Here is a 26,545-nt window from a genome sequence, read left to right as displayed (position 1 = left end):
ACATCGGGAGTAAAAACCCCCGGAGTTTCTTTCGGGTGATGCGGTCGGCTATTTAATTAGCTCGGCCGGTAACAAGTCCTTTTACACCCGTTTTGTTTTCGGGTGAAATAGCCCCGTTTTCGGATATTTTGCTTCGCCTGCCTGCAAAACCCCCGATAACCCGCGGCATGCGCCAGCTTATCGGGGCCAATGAAATAGCCCCTGGCGGCGATACTTATCACCCACCAGCTTCAGGCCAAACTGAATACCCTAGAAAGTAACAACCAATCAGCTCCTAGAAAAATGACAGTTCAGAGTTGATAGGCTGGTTTTTTATCTCTCTCGAGCCTTGACAAATCTGCCCCAGGTAACACAGCGGAAGCTACTATGTAACATGCGGAACGATATGTTATCCGAGAACTCGGGGAGACATTACTGCGGACACAGCACGGAACCATTTTACTGATGCACCGGAAGGCGGCGGCAATGGAGTGGTAACTGGAGCATTGCGGTAGCATCTAGATTATCGAGAAAATATTCACAACCGGAGCATTGCTTCCCGGAGAGAGTCTCCGCCAGGTGCCGGGGTGATGGAGGCGGACCTGCTGGACACGTTGGAGGCTTTAGGGTGAGTTCCCCTGTGGTGTGTGTGGAGGCTGCCGGCGGTAGGGTATCTGTCATCACCGGGGAACGCACGCATCATGTACATGGCAAGCGGGCATCATGGCACATGTAGTACTACATAGGGCGCTGCGCTTACACCCGCTGCTATAGCAAGTGCTGTGTTATGGTGTAATGGAAACCAGTGTGATCATGTAAATATAAAGCGCTGCGAACACACACAGACCTCGAGCGCGCGTACACACACACAATTTAGATTTCACTTGCATTGTCTCTAGACCATTGCACCTTACAGGGCTCCTTTCTGTGTGCTGAATGAATACACATACTTGCCTTATGGGCCCTACACACTGGGTGATAATACTGAAAGATGAGAACGATCACGTTCATTAATGAACGAGATACCGTTCATTTCTCTAACGTCCTAAGTGGATGCTGGGAACTCCGTAAGGACCATGGGGAATAGCGGCTCCGCAGGAGACTGGGCACAACTAAAGAAAGCTTTAGGACTACCTGGTGTGCACTGGCTCCTCCCTCTATGACCCTCCTCCAGACCTCAGTTAGAATTTTGTGCCCGGCCGAGCTGGATGCACACTAGGGGCTCTCCTGAGCTCTTAGAAAGAAAGTAATATTTAGGTTTTTTATTTTCAGTGAGATCTGCTGGCAACAGACTCACTGCTACGAGGGACCTAAGGGAGAGAAGCGAACCTACCTGCTTGCAGCTAGCTTGGGCTTCTAGGCTACTGGACACCATTAGCTTCAGAGGGATCGAACACAGGCCCAGCCTCGGTCGTCCGGTCCCGGAGCCGCGCCACCGCCCCCCTAGCAGAGCCAGAAGGAAGAAGATGTTCCTGGAAATCGGCGGCAGAAGACTTCGGTCTTCATTAAGGTAGCGCACAGCACTGCAGCTGTGCGCCATTGCTCCCCAGGCACACCACATACTCCGGTCACTGATGGGTGCAGGGCGCTGGGGGGCCGCCCTGGGCTGCAATATAAGTACCTTACTTGGCAAATTAACACATAATATAGCCTTTAAGACTATATATGTGTAAAATCCCCTGCCATAACTGTATAAAAAAAGCGGGAGAAGCCCGCCGGAAAAGGGGCGGGGCTATCTCCCTCAGCACACTGGCGCCATTTTCCCTCACAGCTCTGCTGGAAGGATCGCTCCCCAGGCTCTCCCCTGCAGTTCCAGACTACATAGGGTAAAAAAGAGAGGGGGCACTAAATTTCGGCGCAATCTGTGATATATAAGCAGCTATAAGGGGTAAAATCACTGTGTAGTGTGTATCCCTGTTTTATATAGCGCTCTGGTGTGTGCTGGCATACTCTCTCTCTGTCTTCCCAAAGGGCTTTGTGGGGTCCTGTCCTCAGTCAGAGCATTCCCTGTGTGTGTGTGCGGTGTGTCGGTACGGCTGTGTCGACATGTTTGATGAGGAGGCTTATGTGGAGGCGGAGCAGGTGCCGATAAATGTGATGTCACCCCCTGCGGGGTCGACACCTGAGTGGATGGATATGTGGAAGGAATTACGCGACAGTGTCAACTCCTTACATAAAAGGTTTGACGACATATCAGATGTGGGACAGCCGGCTTCTCAGCCCGTGCCTGCCCAGAAGTCTCAAAGGCCATCAGGGGCTCTAAAACGCCCGGTACCTCAGATGGCAGACACAGATGTCGACACAGATACTGACTCCAGTGTCGACGATGATGAGACTAGTGTACATTCCAATAGAGCCACACGTTACATGATTACGGCAATGAAAAATGTGTTGCACATTTCTGATATTACCCCAGGTACCACAAAAAAGGGTATTATGTTTGGGGAGAAGAAACTACCAGTGGTTTTTCCCCCTTCTGATGAATTAAATGAAGTGTGTGAAGAAGCGTGGGCTTCCCCCGATAAGAAACTAGTAATTTCTAAAAAGTTACGAATGGCATACCCTTTCCCGCCAGAGGATAGGTCACGTTGGGAGACATCCCCTAGGGTAGATAAAGCGCTCACACGCCTGTCAAAGAAGGTGGCACTACCGTCTCCGGACACGGCCGCCCTAAAGGAGCCTGCTGATAGAAAGCAGGAGGCGATCCTGAAGTCTGTATATACACACACAGGTGTTATACTGAGACCAGCTATTGCTTCAGCATGGATGTGCAGTGCTGCAGCTGCGTGGTCAGATTCCCTGTCAGAAAATATTGATACCTTAGACAGGGACACTATATTGCTAACCATAGAGCATATTAAAGACGCAGTCTTATACATGAGAGATGCACAGAGGGATATTTGCCGGCTGGCATCTAAAATAAGTGCAATGTCAGTTTCTGCCAGGAGGGGTTTATGGACTCGGCAGTGGACAGGGGATGCAGATTCTAAAAGGCACATGGAAGTTTTGCCTTACAAGGGTGAGGAGTTGTTTGGGGATGGTCTCTCGGACCTCGTTTCCACAGCGACAGCTGGGAAGTCAGCATTTTTACCCCATGTTCCCTCACAGCCAAAGAAAGCACGGTATTATCAGGTACAGTCCTTTCGGCCCCAGAAAGGCAAGCGGGTTAAAGGCGCGTCCTTTCTGCCCAGAGGCAGAGGTAGAGGAAAAAAGCTGCAGCATACAGCCAGTTCCCAGGAACAAAAGCCCTCCCCCGCTTCCTCTAAGTCCACCGCATGACGCTGGGGCTCCACAGGCGGAGCCAGGTACGGTGGGGGCCCGTCTCAAGAACTTCAGCGACCAGTGGGCTCGCTCACGGGTGGATCCCTGGATTCTACAAGTAGTATCTCAGGGGTACAAGCTGGAATTCGAGACGTCTCCCCCTCGCCGTTTCCTCAAATCTGCCTTGCCAACAGCTCCCCCGGACAGGGAGGCAGTGCTGGAGGCAATTCACAAGCTGTATTCGCAGCAGGTGATAGTCAAGGTACCCCTCCTTCAACAAGGAAGGGGTTACTATTCCACAATGTTTGTGGTACCGAAACCGGACGGTTCGGTGAGACCCATTTTAAATTTGAAATCCTTGAACACCTATATAAAAAGGTTCAAGTTCAAGATGGAATCGCTCAGGGCGGTTATTTCAAGCCTGGAGGAAGGGGATTACATGGTATCACTGGACATCAAGGATGCTTACCTGCATGTCCCCATTTACCTTCCTCACCAGGAGTACCTCAGATTTGTGGTACAGGACTGTCATTACCAATTCCAGACGTTGCCGTTTGGTCTGTCCACGGCACCGAGGGTATTTACCAAGGTAATGGCCGAAATGATGATACTCCTTCGAAAAAAGGGAGTTTTAATTATCCCATACTTGGACGATCTCCTTATAAAGGCGAGGTCCAGGGAGCAGTTGTTGGTCGGGGTAGCACTATCTCGGGAGGTGCTACAACAGCACGGTTGGATTCTGAATATTCCAAAGTCACAGCTGGTTCCTACGACACGTCTACTATTTCTGGGGATGGTTCTGGACACAGACCAGAAAAGGGTGTTTCTCCCGGAGGAGAAAGCCAAGGAGTTGTCGTCTCTAGTCAGAGATCTCCTGAAACCAAAACAGGTCTCGGTGCATCACTGCACGCGAGTCCTGGGAAAAATGGTAGCTTCCTACGAAGCAATTCCATTCGGCAGGTTCCATGCAAGAATCTTTCAGTGGGATCTGTTGGACAAGTGGTCCGGTTCCCATCTTCAGATGCATCGGCTGATAACCCTGTCTCCAAGGACCAGGGTGTCTCTGCTGTGGTGGCTGCAGAGTGCTCATCTTCTAGAGGGCCGCAGATTCGGCATACAGGACTGGGTCCTGGTGACCACGGATGCCAGCCTTCGAGGCTGGGGGGCAGTCACACAGGGAAGAAACTTCCAAGGGCTATGGTCAAGCCAGGAGATTTCCCTACACATAAATATTCTGGAACTAAGGGCCATCTACAATGCCCTAAGTCAGGCAAGACCCCTGCTTCAAAACCAGCCGGTACTGATCCAGTCAGACAACATCACGGCGGTCGCCCATGTAAACCGACAGGGCGGCACGAGAAGCAGGACGGCGATGGCAGAAGCCACAAGGATTCTCCGATGGGCGGAAAATCACGTGTTAGCACTGTCAGCAGTGTTCATTCCGGGAGTGGACAACTGGGAAGCAGACTTCCTCAGCAGGCATGACCTCCACCCGGGAGAGTGGGGACTTCATCCAGAAGTCTTTCAGCTGATTGTAAATCGCTGGGAACGGCCACAGGTGGACATGATGGCGTCCCGCCTCAACAAAAGCTAGAAAGATATTGCGCCAGGTCGAGAGACCCTCAGGCAATAGCTGTGGACGCTCTAGTGACACCGTGGGTGTACCAGTCGGTTTATGTGTTCCCTCCTCTTCCTCTCATACCCAAGGTACTGAGGATAATAAGACGAAGAGGAGTAAGAACTATACTCATTGTTCCGGATTGGCCAAGAAGAGCTTGGTACCCAGAACTTCAAGAAATGATCTCAGAGGACCCATGGCCTCTGCCGCTCAGACAGGACCTGCTGCAGCAGGGGCCCTGTCTGTTCCAAGACTTACCGCGGCTGCGTTTGACGGCATGGCGGTTGAACGCTGGATCCTGAAGGAAAAGGGCATTCCGGAGGAAGTCACCCCTACGCTGATTAAAGCTAGGAAAGAAGTGACCGCAAACCATTATCACCGCATATGGCGAAAATATGTTGCGTGGTGTGAGGCCAGGAAGGCCCCAACGGAGGAATTTCAGCTGGGCCGTTTTCTGCACTTCCTACAGTCAGGGGTGACTATGGGCCTAAAATTGGGTTCCATTAAGGTCCAGATTTCGTCTCTATCGATTTTCTTCCAGAAAGAACTGGCTTCACTACCTGAAGTTCAGACATTTGTTAAGGGAGTGCTGCATATTCAGCCCCCTTTTGTGCCCCCAGTGGCACCTTGGGATCTCAACGTGGTGTTGATTTTCCTAAAGTCACATTGGTTTGAACCACTTAAAACAGTGGATTTAAAATATCTCACGTGGAAAGTGGTCATGCTGTTGGCCTTGGCTTCGGCCAAGCGTGTGTCAGAATTGGCGGCTTTATCATGTAAAAGCCCTTATCTGATTTTCCATATGGATAGGGCGGAATTGAGGACTTGTCCCCAATTTCTCCCTAAGGTGGTTTCAGCTTTTCATTTGAACCAGCCTATTGTGGTGCCTGCGGCTACTCGTGACTTGGAGGATTCCAAGTTGCTGGACGTAGTCTGGGCCCTAAAAATCTATGTTTCCAGGACAGCTGGAGTCAGAAAGACTGACTCGCTATTTATCCTGCATGCACCCAACAAGTTGGGTGCGCCTGCTTCAAAGCAGACTATTGCTCGCTGGATCTGTAGCACGATTCAACTTGCACATTCTGCGGCTGGACTGCCGCATCCTAAATCTGTAAAAGCCCATTCCACGAGGAAGGTGGGCTGCCCGAGGGGTCTCGGCTTTACAACTTTGCCGAGCAGCTACTTGGTCGGGGTCAAACACATTTGCTAAATTCTACAAGTTTGATACCTTGGCTGAGGAGGACCTAGAGTTCGCTCATTCGGTGCTGCAGAGTCATTCGCTCTCTCCCGCCCGTTTGGGAGCTTTGGTATAATCCCCATGGTCCTTACGGAGTTCCCAGCATCCACTTAGGACGTTAGAGAAAATAAGATTTTACTCACCGGTAAATCTATTTCTCGTAGTCCGTAGTGGATGCTGGGCGCCCATCCCAAGTGCGGATTGTCTGCAATACTTGTATATAGTTATTGGTTAACTAAAGGGTTATTGTTGAGCCATCTGTTGAGAGGCTCAGTTATATTTCATACTGTTAACTGGGTATAGTATCACGAGTTATACGGTGTGATTGGTGTGGCTGGTAAGAGTCTTACCCGGGATTCAAAATCCTTTCCTTATTGTGTCAGCTCTTCCGGGCACAGTATCCTAACTGAGGTCTGGATGAGGGTCATAGAGGGAGGAGCCAGTGCACACCAGGTAGTCCTAAAGCTTTCTTTAGTTGTGCCCAGTCTCCTGCGGAGCCGCTATTCCACATGGTCCTTACGGAGTTCCCAGCATCCACTACGGACTACGAGAAATAGATTTACCGGTGAGTAAAATCTTATCTTTCAGTGTGGAGGCTCCAGCGATGAACGATGCGCCGAGCTTGTTCATCGCTGGCACCCCGCCGATCTCGTCCATATTGGCCTGCACTGCTATGGAGCCGGGTGACGGGGGGGGGGGGGGGGAGTGAAGAAACTTCACCGTATCCGCCGTCGGGCAGCTCAGCGGCGGATCTGTCAGTGTGTAGGGCCTATTACATTTAGGTTGTAGTCCTCAAAAAGTCCTTTTGCTTTGGCAGAGCGCTCATGTGGGGCTGATTGTGTGTCGGGGACACCTGCGGCACACACTCTTACTACCTTATATAATTTTTGTGTATGCAGCCAACGTGATTAGTATCAGGACTTACACACTCCCCATGTGCAAAACATTAATCAGAAGCAGGTAACCATCTTCATCTGCGTGCTATGATCAAGCACGGACGTCTTTTACACGCATGCACCGTTGGCAACCAGTTTCTACCATGCGTACGCAGTATGCAGATATCCGCTGATCCGTTCACATTTCCACTTGTGTCCAACTCGGAATCCGGCTCATAGTGAGACCTCTCTGATACCACAGACTGTCTTGCACAGAGGACAGCGATCATCCCTAGACACAACACTTGCTGTTTTCTCTTGCGTCCTAGAGGATGCTGGGGTTCTATTTGGTACCATGGGGTATAAGTGGGTCCTTTGGGAGCCACTGGCACTTTAAGAGTTTAACAGTGTGGGCTGACTCCTCCCTCTATGCCCCTCCTTCCAGACTCAATTTAGAAAATGTGCCCGGAGGAGCCGGTCACATTTAGGGAAGCTCCTAGGAGTTTTCATAGTTTTATTGTTTTCTAGAGTTTATTTTACAGGCAGGCTGCTGGCAACAGCCTCTCTGCTTCATGGGACTTAGGGGGGGAGTAGTGTCCAACCCAGAGAGGTTAATGGCCACTATCTCCGCTGACAGGACACTGAGCTCCTGAGGGTAATGATCGTTAGCTGCCCGAGGAGACCGCTCACTCCCGCAGCATGCCGCCACCCCCTAACAGAGCCAGATGAAAGAAGAGTGGTGAATCTGACACCGGAGTCCCGGTAAGCGGGTCCCCGGCGAGAATGGCGGCACAAGGGTGGGAGCGCAGCTCTGACAGGCTGTGCTCCGGAAGGCTCAGCGGCACGCTGTGTACGGCGCTGTGAGGGGCGTCCTGGGCCAGCGCGATACCCTACACTGGTCAAACAAAGCTTTCAAGGTCTAACCCACTGTTTGCTGCAAAAATTACCTCAGGCCAGTATAATCTCTGAGTGCGGGAAGATGCGCCATTACAGGGGGCGGAGCTTCTCAGAGCGGATCCAGCACTAACCAGCGCCATTTTCTCCCTGCAGACGCACGCTGACAGGGAATGGTGTCTTCCACATAACTAAACTGAGGTAAAAGGTGATATAAACAAGGGGGGAGTGATATTATGTACTAGCTGCCCTGTTAAGGTTACGCTAGTGAGCTGGGTTTTTATCTTTATAAAAACCTATAAGGATGCCCTGTGGATGGCTTCTTGTGCTCTGTGACTCTCCTGAACATATTGGAGTGGGGGGGGACTGTTGACATTTTCCTGTGTATGTGTAATCCACTTTACCATGTTTAAGGGACTTTGTCCTGTACTGCAGAATGTATATCTTCACCTGGGGAGTCTATACCATGCTCAAAACTGTACACATCTCAGGTTTCAGTGGCAGTTCCCCCTGGGGTGGCCTCCATAAGGTGTACTTTAAAATATATTGCTTCAAATATATCCCATACTGGGTAGAAGCCGCAGTTTTGAGAAGTGTGGGGTTTCAAATTCCACTGCTGTGCCTCTCACCGCAACTCCGTACCCTAGAAAGTGTACACTTGTCCATATAATGCATATATATGAGGGGACCAACATATGTTTGAGGCTATTAGGGATGAGGAATATGTTTAAATGTATATAATGAATGCTTTCCCACTGTGTAGGGCGTTGAACTCCTTATTTGGGAAATCCTGAGTACACCCAGAGTTATTATCCACATCCCTATAGAGTGTCTAAATTGTCAAATATGGTTGTCTTACCTGTCCCTGGTACAACCTCTATAAAGGCTGATCACCTATTTAGACTAATCTCTAATACTGTACACTGCTGCAGGTGTGACTCGGAGACCCACTTTTGCGTACATCTCTGGGGCTATTGTAACGTGGTCAGGCTCCTTACTTGATGGTTTAGATTCTATGTGTAGAAGTGACTTGTACTTGTTTCTATGTCACATACAGGATTCTACAGGCTTCACGGCTAGGCGCCATGAAGGAGATTGACCTGCATAACGCAGGGACCACTGCTCTGGCAGTTTAGACACGCAGGGGACGGTGGCTACACCAATGGACTGCGAATACAGACTCCGAGTAAGGTATGACCGGTCCGCTCTTCACAGGTAAGACCCTGTTGGGACGCACGGGATACGTGATTATCCATGTCAACAGCTGCACCGACCAGGAAATTATATCCCACACCTACACTGCAATTCCTTCAAACGTGATTCCACATATTCCTCCACTTCCTTTAGAGGTCGTTGGGGAAATCCAGAAAACCTGTGCCGCCAGGTTCCCAGGGACGGATTTCAAATTCGGCCTTTTCAAACCATTCAGTTTGTCGGTGGACCTCACTGCCTGTGGAACAGGCAGGTGGGAGTGAGACTAAAGAGATTCAGTAACAGATCTGCTCAATATCCTGCCTAGACCCCTGGAAACAGTTGGACTGCCCAGGGGTGCAGACTAGTATTTCTAGTATTCCCGCCTCACAGATTATTCAAATCAGGCTTACTAGCTTCTCAGACAGAAAGTGTACTACTGCTGGTAGCGATCATAACATTTGTCAAACTAATGTCATTATTCCAGTTCCACCTCATTTACGTAACAGGGGTTACTATTCAAACCTGGGGTCATTGATTCCCTACTGGTGGGTGTTCAATTCGGGATGGAGTCTGGGAGTGGTGATCTCTGCTCGAGATGTAGAGGAATTCCTGGTATCCCGGGATATCAGGGATGCGTACTTCACATTCCAATCTGGCCTTCTCTCTAGGCCTATCTAAGGTTGCACTACAACTATGTCACTTCCAGTTCCAAACACTGAATTTGGCTTCTACGCAACACCGGGGGTGTTCATCAGGGCCATGGAAGCCTTTATGCTCCCGCTCCACAAACCAGGAGTGGACATAATTCCATATCTGGACAACCTTAACATCCTCCAGGGAGATGTTGTTACAGAGTGTTGCTCTCTCAAATAGACTGTCCTGGGATCTTGGGTGGATCCTGAAGCTTCCAATTTCTCATTTGAAGCCGATAAGGAGGCGTTCCTTCCTGGGGAAGCTTCTCAACACTGAAGTGCAGAGGGTGTTTCTACCGGTGAAGAAAGCATTGGTGATCCAATCAATTAGCTTTAGTTTATCAGTGCATTTGCTTTCTGGGGAGGATGGTTGCCTCCTAAGAGGCTCGACAGTACAGAAGATTCCTTGCACGGTCTTTCCCACTGGATCTCCTGGTCTTATGGTCAGGATCTCATCTTCACATGCACAGCGGCTACGCCTGTCCTTGAAAGACAGAATTTCACTCCTCTGGTGGCTGCAAGCTTCTCACCTACTCGAGGGCCGCAGGTTCGGGATTCAGAATTGGATTCATCTAACCACGGATGCAAGTCTCAGGGGTTGGGAAGCAGTCGCTCAGGGGGAAAACTTCCAAGGAAAGCGGTCAGTTCAGGAATCTCTCCTTCCAATAAACATTCTGGATCTAAATGCCATGTATAACGACCTTCTACAAGCGGCACATCTTCTGCGAGATCAAGCCGCTCAGGTTCAGTCGGACAATGTCACAGCGGTGTCCTACATAACCAGGCAGAGCGGAACAAAGAGCAGGGCTGCAATGTCAGAGGTGACAATAATCCTCCTCTGGGCAGAGAAGCGGGCGCTGTCTGCAATCATTATTCCGGGAGTGGACAACTGGGAAGCACACTTCCTCAGCAGACACGATCTCCATCCAGGAGAATGGGGCCTCCACCCGGAGGTATTCGCAGAGGTAACAAGCCGATGGGGTGTACCTCAGATAGACATGATGGCCTCTCGCCTCAACGAGAAGCTTCGGAGGTACTGTTCCAGGTCACGAGACCCACAAGCAGTGGCGGTGGATGCCCTGGTACCTCCGTCGGTGTTCCAGTCAGTGTAAGTGTTCCCTCCACTTCCGCTCATCCCATGGATTCTCAAGCTAATAAAAAGAACAAGCGTTCAGGCGATCCTCATTACTCTTGACTGGCCAAGAAGGGCTTGGTACGCGGATCTTCTGGAGTTACTGCTGGAAGATCCGAGCCCTCTTCCTCTTTGCGAGGACCTTCTGCAACAGGGGCCGTTCGCTTATCAAGACTTACCATGGCTACGTTTGACAGCATGAAGGTTGAACGCCAGATCTAAGCTCGAAAGGGCATTCCGAACAAAGTCATTCCTACCCTGATACAGGCTAGGAAGAGGGTAACTTCTAAACATTACCATCGCACTTGGAAAAAATGTGTCTTGGTGTGAATCCAAGAATTTTCCTAGGATGGAGTTCAACTAGGGCGGTTTCTCCTCTTTCTGCAAGCAGGGGTGGTTGTGGGCTTACGCTTGGGCTCCATAAAGGTCCAGATTTCTGCCTTGTCTGTTTTCTTCCAGAAACAATTGGCTGCTCTCCCTGAAGTTCAGACTTTCCTGATTGGGGTTCTGCACATCCAGCCACCCTTTGTGCCTCCTACGACACCTTGGGATCTTAAGGTGGTGCTGCAGTTCCTGCAGTCAGATTGGTTCGAGCCTTTACAGGAGGTGGACGTCAAGATTCTAACTTGGAAGGTGGTCACACTATTGGCATCAGCTCGACGGTTGTCGAAATTGGGGTCATTGTCCTGCCAGAACCCCTACTTGGTTTTCCATGAAGATGGAGCTGAGCTCAGAATGCGTCAGCACTTTCTTCCAAAGGTTGTGTCTGTTTTTCACATCACCAACCTATTGTGGTGCCAGTGGCTAGTGACTCCTCAATTACCTCACAGTCCTTGGATGTTGTGAGGGCTTTGAAAGTTTCTGTGAAGAGGACTTCTCGTCACAGGTAGTCGGACGCTCTGTTTGTCCTTTATGATCCCAACACGGTTGGTTGTCTTGCTTCTAAGCAGACATTTGCTCGCTGGATTGGGTTTACTATCCAGCATGCTTATTCTACGGCAGTCCTGCCGTGTCCAAGATCTGTAAAGGCCCACTCTACTCGTACAGTGGGTTGTTCCTGGGCGGCTGCCCGGGGTGTCTCTGCTTTACAGCTTTGCCGCCCAGCTGCTTGGTCAGGGTCGAACACGTTTACTGAAGTTCTACAAGTTCGATACTTGGGCATCTGAGGACCTAAAGTTTGGTCACTCTGTTCTGCAGGATCCTCAGCACTCTCCCTCCCATACTGGGAGCGTTGGTACATCCTCATGGTACTAAATGGAACACCAGCATCCTCTAGGATGTAAGAGAAAATAGGATTTTAATTACCTACCGGTAAATCCTTTTCTCGTAGTCCATAGAGGATGCTGGGCGCCCGCCCAGTGCTTCGTTTTCCTGCGTTGCTACTTGGTTAAGTATTGGTTCAGCTGTTACTGTTCCTCTTTCATGCTTGGTTAGCATGGTTTCTTCAGGTTAGATGCTGATTGGCATGGTTGCTTCCTGTTTCATGCTAGATAACATGTTTTCTTCATGTTGCATGCTGGTTAGCATGGTTTCTTCATGTTACCTGCTGGTTGACATGGTTTCTTCATGTTTCATGCGGTTTTGCATGATTTCTTCATGGTGCATGCTGGTTAGCATGGTTTCTCCATGTTGCATGCTGGTCAGCATGGTTTTTTCGATTCGGTGTGAACTGGTGTGAATCTCGCCACTATCTGTATTTCCTTCTCTCGAAGTATGTCCGTCTCCTTGAGCACCGTTTCCTAGGCTGAGTCTGGTAGGAGGGGCATAGAGGAAGGAGCCAGCCCACGCTGTTAAACTCTTAAAGTGCCAGTGGCTCCTAAAGGACCCATCTATACCTCATGGTACTAAATGGAACCCCAGCATCCTCTACGTACTACGAGAAAAGGATTTACCAGTAGGTAATTAAAATCCTGTTTTTTGCAATAATGTGTGTCTTCACCCAGGTACCAGGGTCCCTTATTGGAGGAGGCCAGTCTGAGTCCGGCTTTAGAAGGTGGTTTGTCATCACCTGACTACTTGCAGCTAGTGTGCTGGCTCAGTTCTCGGATTAAGCTGTTGGATAATTTAGAAGAAAGTGTGAGCCCTGAAGGTAAGTGACACATCTCCCAAGCTAATAGTTGTGTTGTCATTGTGTACTTGTAATTGGAATGGGAAATCTTAAAAAGTCAACATTACTGTTGTAAAATTGTGTGGGTATCTGCAATAGTTGACTAATTTTAGGAGACAGTAAACGGCAATCTGGTTAAAAAAAATAATGGAAGTACTGTATTTTGATCAAGAATAGGATTTCAAAAGTAGTATCCTACCAGCCTATTACCTCTGCTTCATTTTCCTACCCTGAGCCAGAGAGAGTGCACTCCAATCTACAGATGAGGCCTGACAACACTAATATTTTCAGTCATTTGAAATGTTGGGAGTCTGCCGCCGCTGCTCATACATTTCACTATCATACAAAATATTTTTATCTCTTGCCTATTTTTATTGTGACAGGTGGAGATGTGGAGAGCTTGCAGTTGGAAGTCAGTGGTTTCTTGAAGGAGATCTTTTGCCCTTATCCTACACTGGTGTCTGGAGACATCAAGGGCAGGCTGCAAAACAAGGAGGACTGTCTGAAACTGCTTTGTAAGTACATGATTACAAATTAAGTAATTAAAAAAACACTTTTTAATTTATATTTCTATTGTAAACAGTATCTTTTTTTAATTTAATTACATTTTATTATAGATTTGTCATGAATACGCTTCACGGCTGTTACTGTATATAGTATATTGAGTACTGACAACAAGCGAGGACCCTCTCCAATCACCGTTTTCTCTTACTTGATGGTGATTTTACCCCCTCCCCTAGTCTGCTGCTGTTCCGCGTATCATTTAATTTAATGATACATTCTTAAGTGCTCTATCACCTTTTGTTCAGAATCTCATACTTCCCAACATGACCCTCTCCAGGGGGGACACAATGCTCTGCTTCTGGACTTTTCTCTTAATGTATGATTGCCGGCACCTGTTTTGAACAGGTATTGGATAAGAAAGGTGTTTCAGCACAGGTGATGGCGATCATAAATGAAGAGGGAAGTCCAGGAGCAGAGCATTGTCACTCCTGGAGAGGGTCATGTCGGGAGATATGGAATCTTTCCTTTTGAATTTAACACAAATGTTTTTATTATTGTGATTTTTATCTGTAAAGTTGATCTTTTGCTTGTTGTAATGCTGCTCTATTCTTTCTTTCAGTGTTTTTAGGCTCAGAGCTTCAGGCTTTGCAAATTGTACATAGTAAGAAGCAGAAGGTTTCATGTCCAGGTGATGCTGTGTATATGGAAATGAAAACCATCTGTGCAGCACTTCGGCTCCCTGAACAATCCGTTTCCAATGTCGCATCTATGTTAAAAAGTGTGGAAGAGAAGGTATGAAGCATCTTGTCCGCCACTATTTGGCCTCTAAAGCTACAGTAGTTCTATCTAGAGTAGACCATGATGGGGAACCTTTGGCACTCCAGCTGTTGTTGAACTAGCATGGGCAAATAGCAAAACTAGCAGGGCATGCTGGGATGTGTAGTTCAACAACAGCTGGAGGGCCAAAGGTTCCCCATCACTGTTCTAGACTCATAGCTAGAACACAGGAATTTGAATCTGGAGAAAACTAGAGCAATTCAACTGTCTCGTATTTATTTAGGGGGCTGAAAAAATAGCTTTTTAAAAAAAATTTTTATCTTTGAAGCACACCTAAAGCATATTCTCCTCATGGGAATAGCACATTCCAGTGCACATCTGCTGAAGCCTTAGAGCGCCATGCTGGCTAGGATGGGGAATCTCCTCTCATGCAACACTTTTTAAGGAGAGGAAGATGTCGTCAGAGTGACAGTCCTAAATTTATAGAATTAACTTTTGGTCTCGGGTAACATCAGGCCTTACAGATTTTTGGATTTGCAAAGGGACTTTGAGAGATGTCACAGCCAATATGGCTGACATGCTGTGATTTGTTACTTGAACATTTTGTCCTCCGTATGAGCCCAAGCTGTCTATTTTTCTGCAGGTTACTGAGCTCTTACCCCAGGTGAACACGAATATCATTGGCTCAGCGCTTCTCAGCGTGGAACTGAATTCACAACAGCTGGTAAGAAAGTTGCACAATTTAGAGATGACTGTTTGTTTGTTTTATGGGTGATATGACCAAATAGGTATGCAGGGTTACAATAGCTAAAATGTAATGGTAAATCTATTCTCTTTTGCTAATAAGGTACCGCATAATAATGTGCTGTCTAAATATTGCAGATGTAACGGCCACAGAGTTTTCAGGGAAAGACTGGTAATGTCTAGAATGGGAGCAATGCCATTTTTCCCAACCTCTCTTAATTGAAGCCCTATCTCTGTGCTTATGTGTGCGGTTGTTGGCTGTCCTCCTCATGAGAGACCACATACACTTATATACAGAAATATCGGCCCTCTGAAAAGTATAATCATGCATATGTACTCAGTACTTGGTTTGGGCACCTTTTGCATGAATTACTGCCTCAATGCGGCGTGGCATGGATTCTATCAGTCTGTGGCACTGCTGAGGTGTTATGGAAGACCAGGATGCTTAAGTAGCGGCCTTCAGCTCTTCTGCATTGTTCAGTCTCATGTCTCTCATCTTTCTGCTGCGGGGTACACTGGGCTCTACAAGGATTAACGTCGGGGTGTAGAGTAGGATCTTGATCCGAGGCACCAACAGGCTCAAAGCTTTTGACTGTTCCCAAGATGCACAGCGCCGCCTCCTATATCACCCCGCCTCCATGTCAGTGAGCTCAGTTTGTAGTTGGTGCCTGCAGTAGCAGGTCACTTAACAGGGGGTTGCCTCAGGCAGCCTATTCTTAGCTTTAAATTTGACAGAAAAGAAGAAGAATCTACGAGGGCTGCAGCAGGTTATGTCTGATAGACGTCTCTGCTGCCGCTCCATCACCCGCAGCGGCGCTGTATACTCCTGCGCCACGTTTGCCGGGTCACTGCAGCGGAGGCATCGGCTTCTTCTCTCTTCACGTGAGTCACACACACGCCGCCGTCTCCCGGATCACGGGGCCGCTGACAAGGGGGGGTAAGGGCTTCTGTGCCGCACTTTGCACCGCTATCCAGCGCGGCCATAGGAGGCGGGCCGCACGCACGCTGGCGTGGACACTGATTACTGGGCTGATGTTCCACTAGCCACCAGGGTGATACTTTATGGGCACAGGTCAGGGGGGACGTTGTACCATTCCCATCCCCCCACCCCCCTGTTTTCTTTACTGCCCGCACGCCTGGTGGGGATGCCAGCAGGGGGAGCAGGCCGGACCTGAGGTTTCTCCCCCCCCCAGGGCGCCATTTATGCAATGTTCCCGCCCAGGAGCTGCTTCCTTCTCCCTCACTCCCGGTCAGCAGCCATTACAGATTGAACTGGGCTGTTCCTGGGATCGCTGGGTCAAATCCTCCTCTGTGGAACCCCCTGACTGCCAGTGCTGTGCTTCCTACAGGACACTTGAGTATTCTACCTGTCACTGCAACTGCGTTAGTTAAGAGAGAGTGCATACTGTCAGGGTTGTGTGGTACAAACACCCTGTGATATACATCTAGTGCTTACTGTGTCTGTTATATCTATTGTTATCACATATAGCCATACTGAGTATTACTTTGTATTGCTAGTCCAGTACAGTTTATGGTACATATTTTCTGCATGGTACGTTTGTGACTATATACGTGTGTGTGTGCATGTAGCTGGTGGTTGCCTTATTGCAGGGTATGTCACTCGGCGTGCTATTCCTATATTGCTATACCTGTGGGGGCCAAGTGTTTCAGGATTTCTCTGATGATAATATAGGATTGTTTCACAAGATATGCTACTGGAGTATTTTATTTCTTGGGATTTATAGTCACCATATGTTCTGTTCCTATTGAACTCTCGGTCTGTGCCAGCTTAGGCTGTTCTCTGAGAGTTCTTATTAGGTATAGTGCTGCTACGATTTGTACCGGGTTGCCCATTACTGCGCGCATAGTTATGTCTACTACGCGTGGCAACGACGTTGGGGCCTCTCCCACATTGCGTGGTAGTGAGGCCACTGACGGAATGGAGGATAATTTAGCAGCTGAGAGTTCAGGTTCAGGGGCTTCCTTGCCCCCCAATGGGTCGGTAGCACTTGGGGCATCACAAGAACCACCTTGGGCTACATTTTCCACATTGTTAAACACACTTGTGACCAAATTGACGCCCCCTGTGGTACCACCTGTGCCACTACCACAGTTTATGGTCCCCGCTGTGAACCCGCCATGGGCAGATCGGCTTTCCACTCAGTTACAGCATTTGTACCGATGCATGTCTAAATCTAAGGGTCACTCTCGCCCGCATAAGACTAAGTCGTCTTCTAAAAGGGGCATTACCTCCTCCCAATCCGCGGCCTTAACTGACACGTCTTCCGAGGAAGACGGTGCATATACTGACCCCTCAGACACTGACGCTGATGTTTCAGATGGGGAGGGGAAATCATCCGTGGATGTCTCGGATTTGATTGAGGCGATACGACTCATTCTTCAAGTGGCTGATTACTCTGAGCTTGAGACTGTCCCCAAGAAACCTGATAGATTTAAGCGTAAGAAGGTTGTTAAGCAGGTTTTACCCTACTCTAAACACCTGATTGACATATGTCTGGAATCCTGGGAGAATCCGGGGACAAAGTTTACACCGAATAAGAGACTGTTGGCTCGCTATCCTCTCTGTGGAGGTGTGTAAAAATTGGGAAACTCCTCCGCCTGTAGATTCTCATGTGGCGCGCATGGTTGTTTCCTCTGCTCTGCCAGTAACTACCGTCACCTCTCTAAAGGAACCGACGGATCGTCGTGCGGAGGGCTGTTTAAAAAGCGATTTATACCCTTTCCGGGGCTGTGCACAGGCCAACTATTGCAGCGACTTGGGCTGCTGAAGCTGTTGAGGCGTGGGCTCAGGAACTCGAGGCGGAACTGCCTTCTGATGCATCTGAGCATGCTTGACAATGTCAATCATGTATTGCCACGGCTTCTCTGTACCTTAAGGAGGCGGTCTCCGATGCCGTGGTGCTCGTGTCCAAGGCTGCTACTGCGTCCGTTTTGGCCAGACGTATCCTTTGGTTGAGATCCTGGTCGGTGGATTTGTATTCCAAGAAAACCCTGCAGGTGCTTCCTTACAAGGGAGACATTCTTTTTGGAGAAGACCTCAATAAGATTGTGGCCGGTCTGGCTACTGCAAAAAACAGCCTGCCTACCTAGTACGGCTCCTTCCGCACAGAAGGCTAAAAGTACTTTCCCTTGGCCCTTTCGTACTCCAGGTAAAGCAAAAGGTCAGGCGTACCCAAAGCAAGCTCGTGCTTCCAGGCCTGCCAAGCCCAGACCGAAGCGTGCCTGGGCCGCCCATCAGCCAGCTTCCAAAACTGACAAGCCGGCCGCATGACGGGGTGGGCCTCCCTCTGGGGGATCCCAGGGTGGGGGGGGGCGACTTCTAATTTTTACCCAGGAATGGTTAAAGACCACTTCGGATACCTGGGAGAGGGAAGTCGTTGCTCGAGGTTACGCCATACCCTTCAAGAATCGTCCCCCTCATCGATTTTGCCCGACAGATGTGCCTCTGGATCCGGCAAAAGCAAATGCATTGCACTCGGTGGTACATTCCCTCCTGTCCACAGGAGTGGTGGTACAGGTGCCTCTGACTCAGAGGGGCAAGGGGTTCTATTCACCGCTGTTTCTAGTCCCGAAACTGAACGGGTCCTCGCGGCCCATCCTCAATCTGAAGTCCTTGAACAAGCATGTGCGGATCTCCAAGTTCCGTATGGACACGCTGCGCTCTATTGTTCTGGCCATGGACTATATGGTCTCCCTGGACATATAGGATGCCTACCTACATATTCCTATTGCATCAGCAGTACCTGCGGTTTGTGGTGGGCAACCTTCATTACTAATTTCGGGCATTACCCTTTGGTTTGACAACGGTTCCGTGAGTTTTCACCAAAGTATTGGCGGTTATGACTGCTACACTCCGCCGTCAAGGGGTCAGGATACTACCATACCTAGACGATTTGTTGATCCTGGTGAGTTCCCCAGAAATTCTCCTGTCATCTCGATCTGACGGTCCTGTGCATGGCAGCCCACGGGTGGCTGGTCATCTGGAAGAAATCCTGCCTGGTTCCGGCTTGGAGCATGGTACACCTGGGAGTGTTGTTGGACACTCACAACCAGCGGTTGTTCTTGTCTCAGGAGAAAGTCCTGAAACTTCAGGGCAAGATCCGATGCTTCCTATCCCGTCCTCAAGTGTCGATTCATTCCGAGATGCAAGTGTTAGGTCTCATGGTGTCGGCTTTCGACATGGTGGAGTATGCTCAATTCCATTCTCTCCCTCTACAGAAGTTGATTCTGTCCAAGTGGGACATCCTGCCTCACCGGATCAGATCTCGCATGATCTCTCTATCTCCGGAGGTCCGCCTGTCACCGAGCTTGTGGCTGCAGGACCAACAATTTGAGCAGGGGTCGTCCCTTCTGGATATCCAACTGGGTCCTGCTGACGACGGATGCCAGTCTGGGAGGTTGGGGCACGGTGTTGGAGCAACACTCTCTTCAGGGTCGGTGTTCAATGTGTTGACAATGGCCCAGCATCTAATACAGAACAGACCTGTTCAAGTACAATCGGACAACGCCATTACAGTGGCGTATATCAATCATCAGAGTGGCACTCGAAGCCGCATGACGATGAAGGAAGTATCAAGGATTCTTCAGTGGGCAGAATGCCGGCCATATCAGCAGTGTTCATTCGGGGCATTCTAAACTGGGGGGCGGACTATCTCAGTCGTCAGGACGTGCACACTGGAGAATGGAGCCTACATCCAGAGGTGTTTCAGTGTCTCGTGGACAAGTGGGGCCTCCCAGATGTGGACCTGATGGTGTCTCGACACAATCACAAGGTTCCGGTCTTCGGAGCAAGGACAAGGGATCCTCAAGCATAGTTCGTGGATGCTCTGTCAATCCCGTGGAACTTTTGGTTGCCGTATGTGTTCCCTCCGGTGTCACTTCTGCCCAGAGTAATACGGAAGTTCAAGCAAGAAGGATGAAACCTTCTTCTAGTCGCTCCAGCGGCACTGGTTCTCCGATCTACAGGGCCTCTCGGATCGTGCCCTTCTACTTCCACAGCGACGAGCCAGCCGGGCCAAATCCTGGTAAACACACGGTCCCTGTTTACCAGGATTTGGCCCGGCTGGCTTTGACGGCATGGCTCTTGAAGCTTCCGTCCTGAGGACCAAGGGTTTTTCTGAGGCAGTCGTTCAAACTATGTTGAAGGCCCGTAAGCCGGCTTCTGCTCGGATATACCATAGGTTCTGGAATGCTTACTTTACTTGGTGTGCATCTCACAATCATGACGTTTTCAAGTTTAGTACGGCCAAACTTTTGGCCTTTCTACAACAAGGCCTGGATTTGGGCCTGCGTCTGGCCTCTCTCAAGGTGCATGTCTCTGCCTTGTCGGTTTGGTTTCAGAGAAAGATCGCTACCCTACCTGACGTCCATACATTCACTCAGGGTGTGTTGAGAATTCAGCTTCCTTATGTGCCACCTGTGGCCCCTTGGGATTTGTCGGTGGTCTTGTAGGCCTTACAAGAGTCTCCATTTGAGCCTCTTACCTCTGCTGACCTTAAGTGGCTTTCCCTTAAGGTGTTGTTTTTGCTGGCTATTGCTTCAGCTAGAAGGGTCTCGGACTTGGGTGCCTTGTCCTATCAGTCTCCCTATTTGATTTTTCACCGTGACCGGGCGGTGCTTCAAACACGACCAGGTTATTTACCCAAGGTGGTGTCTTCCTTCCACCTTAACCAGGAGATTGTGGTTCCGCCCTTTAATTCTCCCGAGTTGTCTTCCAAAGAGCTATCTTTGGATGTGGTACAGGCTCTCCGTATCTATGTGAAGAGAACTTCCTCCATTAGAAAATCAGATTCTCTTTTTGTGTTTGGTTTTCACAAACGTGGCTGGCCTGCTTCCAAGCAGACTCTGGCCAGATGGATTAGAATGGTGATTGCACATGCTTATGTACAGGCTGGTCGTCCGGTTCCTGCTACCATCAAAGCCCATTCTACTCGGTTGGTTGGACCTTCTTGGGCGGCCCACCGTGGTGCGACCCTTGAACAATTGTGCAAGGCGGCTACATGGTCCTCAGGGAACACATTTATAAGGTTCTATGCCTTCGATACCGCCGCTTCCCAGGATGCTTCCTTTGGACGCTGGGTTCTTGTGCGTCCCCTCCCGTGAGGAACTGCTTTAGGACATCCTCGATTTAATTCCTTCTGGAGCCCAGTGTACCTCGCAGCAGAAAACGAGATTTATGGTAAGAACTTACCGTTGTTAAATCTTTCTGCGAGGTACACTGGGCTCCACAAGGCGCCCATCCTGACGCACTTAGCTTTTTTGGGTTGGTATTGGCATAGCCGCTGACATCCTCTCCTGCGGTGAGTGTGTGGTGTAATTGGCTACGATCGGTTGTCGTCTCTGGTACCTGCTACTGCATTGGGCTGGTTAACGAAACTGAGCTCACTGGCATGGAGGCGGGGTTATAGAGGAGGCGGCGCTGTGCATCTTGGGAACAGTCAAAAGCTTTGAGCCTGTTGGTGCCTTGGATCAAGATCCTACTCTACACCCCAATGTAATTCCTTGTGGAGCCCAGTGTACCTCGCAGAAAGAGATTTAACAATGGTAAGTTCTTACCATAAATCTCGTTTTTATGTATACTGTAATTTCTGAAATTCCTGGTTTGTTTAATAGCCACATATATTTTCTCATTAGTCTATACTTGTGATACGTACAGGTGAATGATAATGTACATCTCTCATTCAGCTTCTTTCTAAATGTCCCGCATAGGAACGTCTTAAGGAAATAAATGAGGCCCTTTGTAAAGAGTACGAATGCCGGCGCAAAATGTTAATAAAACGCCTGGATGTGACTGTGCAGTCGTTTGGTTGGTCCGACAAAGCAAAGGTCAGTGATGTGTAACCCCTTCATGACCACCGGTAGTCTCACACTTTTATCCAAAGCAAGTTTCACAGTATAAAAAAAAAAAAAAACTAATATGATTAAAAACTTGTGTTTATAAACAGGGAGTGTTGTCTTCTGGAATGAATAACTGCATGACACATGAAAAAATTATCCTGAAAATGCACATGTTCATGATACGCAATGAGTGTAAACCTTTTTATGTTTACCACCCTAGTGTCAGTGCTGATCGATACCTGTACACTGTATCAGTGCTAGCAGGCAAGACACACCTTGTTTGTAGATTTGCAGTGAGCATCTGCACATTAGGATTATGTAATAACTTGTGCTGGTATCATCTGTAAATGCATTCATCTAAAATATTTCATGTCTCAGGCAAAAACAGATGAAATCGCACGAGTCTATCAGCCAGTCCGGTACTCCCTGACCCCTAAATCAGGAATTAGTGTTTCGCATGTCCTGGCTGCCAGAGAGGACATCTCCAGAATAGTACGTACAAGCAGTGGCTCGGTTCGGGAGAAGATGGTGTGTCCTGTGAATAAGGTATATTATCCAAGCAATGTGCACTTTGCACATTTTATTATACATTTTATTTTCGTGTCTGATAGTGTTGGTTTAGTCTGTTAGATTTCCTATGAGGCTTCCATACTGTCAGTACAGTATTTGCTTTCTGCCTATGGGTTTGTGAACACTTCTCCCTCTGGACACCACAATTCTGTAATGTCTGGAAACGTAGAGCCAGAAATGGTTGTCACTGTGGTTTGCTCACGTTTACACTATGCAGCATATTATTACATGGAGTCACCTCTAGCACATATGTCCTGGTTCCATTCTGTTCAACCACTACTTTAGAGCTATCCTGTTGATGCCTGCTTTGGTGTGCCGCCTCCTATGGCTCAGACATTGCTATAGGAGCAATCAAGCAGAGATCAGCATTGGAAGTGTAGGGGTGCAGCAGAATTGAGCAAATCGCTATGAACTTGAGGAATCCAGGGGTGTAGTAGCACTCAAACCCAAAGCAGAAATTCTGCAGTTAAGTAGGAAAAGTCTCGCCGGTTGCCTGGGGTTTTTGCACATTTTCCGATTTGTGACGTGAACTGGGGAAAAAAAAACCCGTAACTGTCTTGTCATATTACTCTTGGTTGCTTGAGGACCCATACATTGCTTTCTGACTTCTTATTTTACATACGCTGCACACTTCTGTGGGGTACAGATGCTTGGTCACCATGGGAAGGGTTGTTTAGGTTTGATTTTTTACATTTGCTAGGGAAAGTCACCACTTTGACATCTCATTAGCTTTTTACAGCTTGCGTGTGATGCGCTAGTATGTATGATAAATATATATATATATATATATATATATATATATTTCTCTAAATTTGTGTGTGTGTGTATGTATGTATGTATGTATGTATGTATGTGTGTGTTAAAATGTGTAAAAATCAAACACTTGACTTCAGTCCAAGTTGGTAGCTTTAGAAACTGTGTGAAACAGCAAAGATCTCGTAGACTAGTGATGCAATGACAGCATCTATTTGCTGCTTTCTTATGACTGGATGCGGTCAAGATCCCGCCGAATGGAATCCCGGCGGTCGGAATACCGACACCGGGATCCCGACATATTCTCCCTCTGTGGGTGTCCACGACACCCATAGAGGGAGAATAAATTAGTGTGCCCAGCATAGCGAGGCACCGGGCCCACAGCGCATGCAGCGAGCCCGCAAGGGGCTGCGTTGCTCGCCCCCGTCTGGATTGTGCCGGTCGGGTTCCCGGTGTCAGCATTCCGACTGCCGGGATTCCGTCCGGCGGTATCTCGTACTGATCCCCTTATGACACACGGGTCAGTACAATTAGTGCACTATGTAGGGGGGAGAATATATTTGCCCTACCCCCGGAATCACAGCAAAATCTCAGATTTTTGTTCACGACTGTAAGCAAACAAAAATCTGCAATCTAGGTGCAATGCGGAGTTGTCATAGAACGCTATCCTCACTTAATTCTACCTAGAAAACTGCTTCCAAACACAGATATGACACCAGATTTAGTTGTATTTAGCTTCCTTCTGTAGCGTGACTGGCTGCGTGAGAACTGTCCAGTAACGGTAACTCTGCAAGAATGGAGTAGTGACAAAGAACATTCCCATACTCAACGCAGAGTATTACGGCCACTACTATTACCAGCATTTCTGTCATTCTTTTACTTTTTTCACATTTTGCATTATGTATGATCTTCTTTATTTTTTTTAAGAATATTCAGGTTTTGCTTTAATTACACATTTCAGTATAATGTGTTACTTTCTGCAGATTCTTATGGGCAGGGTGCCGGATCGGGGAGGAAGGCCATCGGAGATTGAGCCACTGGCCCCAGAAATGCCACCATGGCAGAAACGTAATGATGGAGGAAGGGGAGGCTGGAGAGGAGGAGGAGGCAGCAGAGGTGGTGGATATGGAAGAGGAGGCTATAATGCAGGTGGAAAGGATTTCAATAGAGGTGGAAAAGGAGGATACCAAAGCAGAGGAGGATATGGTGACAGCTATCGAGGAAAAGGGAATTCTAGGAGATTCTAAAAGGACCATTTGTTACCAAGCTGGAATTTTGGAAGATTATTTTATGACCAGCTACTTTTTCATCCTCTAGAAGGAACTATTTATGTGTCAAGGCATTTTTAAATAAGCTATTTCACAGAGCATCTGATGTTCTTTATTAACCTTCCAGAATCTGTTTCAAAGGCATAACCGAACAATGCATACTAATGTCAGGTAATGGATATTGCAGTATATACGGAATGTTTGTGTCCTGTTGGTCTGAGCTCCGTATCTTTACTGCTTCTGCTCAGACATCCAATTCCGTTCATGCTCCTGATTGGCCTTGATCCATTTCTACAGAAATGTAGAATCTTTACATCTTTTCCCAGAATCACAAACTGCTTTTTTTTTTAATACAATTTTTACAGAGGTTTTAGAATGTAAATGGTATGTGTAATAGCGTTTGTGTTTGGTTGTGTCATGTATACAGGTATACTCTGATATTCTATGTCCTGTAGGTGTTTACACACATAATTAAGGAAATGTCAGTAGTCTTGTGTTTTCAGAGGAAATGCTGTGTGTTTTATAGGTAGATAGCAATGGATTTCAAGACATGTTTACAGACAGCGCTGTATTAATTCGTTATCAAAGTGCATCTAGTCACAAAGGTGCTCTATGCAATGCATTACGTTATGTGATCATTTATTGGGGTATTTTATTTTTGTTTTAGAAATTACTGATCTGTATCTTCTGGCGTCTGGATAGGTGAAATGGGCGGTAAGGGACAGGCAAGTGTAGACGGAAAACAGCATGGCACAGTAATGTGAATGCGACAAATATGCAGGGGGCTGCTGTAACATACTCCTGAGGACAGTACTCATCATTGCGCAATCTAGTTGCTTCTGATTGGCTGACTGTGTATCCCAACAGCTGATAGGGTGACAGATCTGTTATATGAAGTTGTGGCTGTTTATTCACAGTACTTGATATTTGCATTTGGTTTACTGCAGGAAAGAAGATTGCCATTGGACGGAAATGGTGTGTGTGTTTTATTTTAATTTTTTTTAACGGTCAATTTCTCATACGTCCTAGAGGATGCTGGGGATGCTTCAAGAACCATGGGGTATAGACTGGATCCGCAGGAGACATGGGCACACTATAAGACTTTGAATGGGTGTGAACTGGCTCCTCCCTCTATGCCCCTCTTCCAGTTAGATTCTGTGCCCAGTGAAACTGGATGCACACTGCGGAGCTCTCCAGAGTTTCTCAGAAAAAGACTTTTATTAGGTTTGTTATTTTCAGGGAGACCGACTGGCAACAGGCTCCCTGCATCGTGAGAGTGAGGGGAGAGAAGCAGACCTACTTCTTCTGAGATCAAGGGCTCTGCTTCTTAGGCTACTGGACACCATTAGCTCCAGAGGGTTCGATCACTTGGTACGCCTAGCTGCTTGTTCCCGGAGCCGCGCCGTCACCCCCCTCACAGAGCCAGAAGACAGAAGCCGGGTGAGTATGAGAAGATCAGAAGACTTCAGTGACGGCAGAAGACGGCGTTTGAGGTACCGCGCTGCGCGCCATGCTCCCACACATAACACGACACTGCAGGGCGCTGGGGGGCGCCCTGGGCAGCATGAACACCTCAAACAGCACTTGCATAAGTTATAACAGTGCCCAGGCACTAGTTAAGGGACCCCCACCAGTATAAAGATAATTTTAAGCGGGACTGAAGCGCGCCATGTATTTGGCGGGGCTTAGCCCACACAGCTCTGACCAGCGCCATTTTCTCTTCACAGAAGCTGCAGAAACGCTGGCCCTGACCTCCACACTGCTGTACAAGTAACAGGGTGCAAAAACGGGGGTGGAGGGGGGCACAAGTAATTGGTGCTAAATTATATATATATATATATATATATATATATATATATATATATATATTTCCAAAAAACAACAGCTGCACTCGAGGGATTTGAAAATGGAAAAAGTTGTATTCAAAAACAATTACATATAGCCGACGTTTCGGGGCTCACTTGCCCCTTTGTCAAGGTGTGTAACGTTACACACCTTGACAAAGGGGCAAGTGAGCCCCGAAACGTCGGCTATATGTAATTGTTTTGGAATACAACTTTTTCCATTTTCAAATCCCTCGAG

At 48.2% G+C, this 26,545-nt stretch overlaps 1 protein-coding gene across 1 annotated transcript; it reads left to right on the top strand.

Annotated features, from left to right (window-relative positions):
- Positions 1–344: 344 nt before the first annotated feature.
- Positions 345–26,339, top strand: FAM98B (family with sequence similarity 98 member B). Its single transcript, XM_063948043.1, has 8 exons — positions 345–607; positions 12,826–12,971; positions 13,373–13,504; positions 14,113–14,285; positions 14,914–14,994; positions 21,744–21,860; positions 22,251–22,418; positions 24,179–26,339. Exons 1-8 carry the CDS (start codon positions 570–572, stop codon positions 24,440–24,442), a joined length of 1,119 nt encoding a protein of 372 aa, XP_063804113.1. The 5' UTR covers positions 345–569; the 3' UTR covers positions 24,443–26,339.
- Positions 26,340–26,545: the final 206 nt, after the last annotated feature.

This window comes from Pseudophryne corroboree, chromosome 12, assembly GCF_028390025.1.
Source record: "Pseudophryne corroboree isolate aPseCor3 chromosome 12, aPseCor3.hap2, whole genome shotgun sequence".
Taxonomy (NCBI): Eukaryota; Metazoa; Chordata; class Amphibia; order Anura; family Myobatrachidae; genus Pseudophryne; species Pseudophryne corroboree.
The sequence above is the reverse complement of the archived record's forward strand: the minus strand, read 5'-3'. Positions and strand labels throughout refer to the sequence as shown.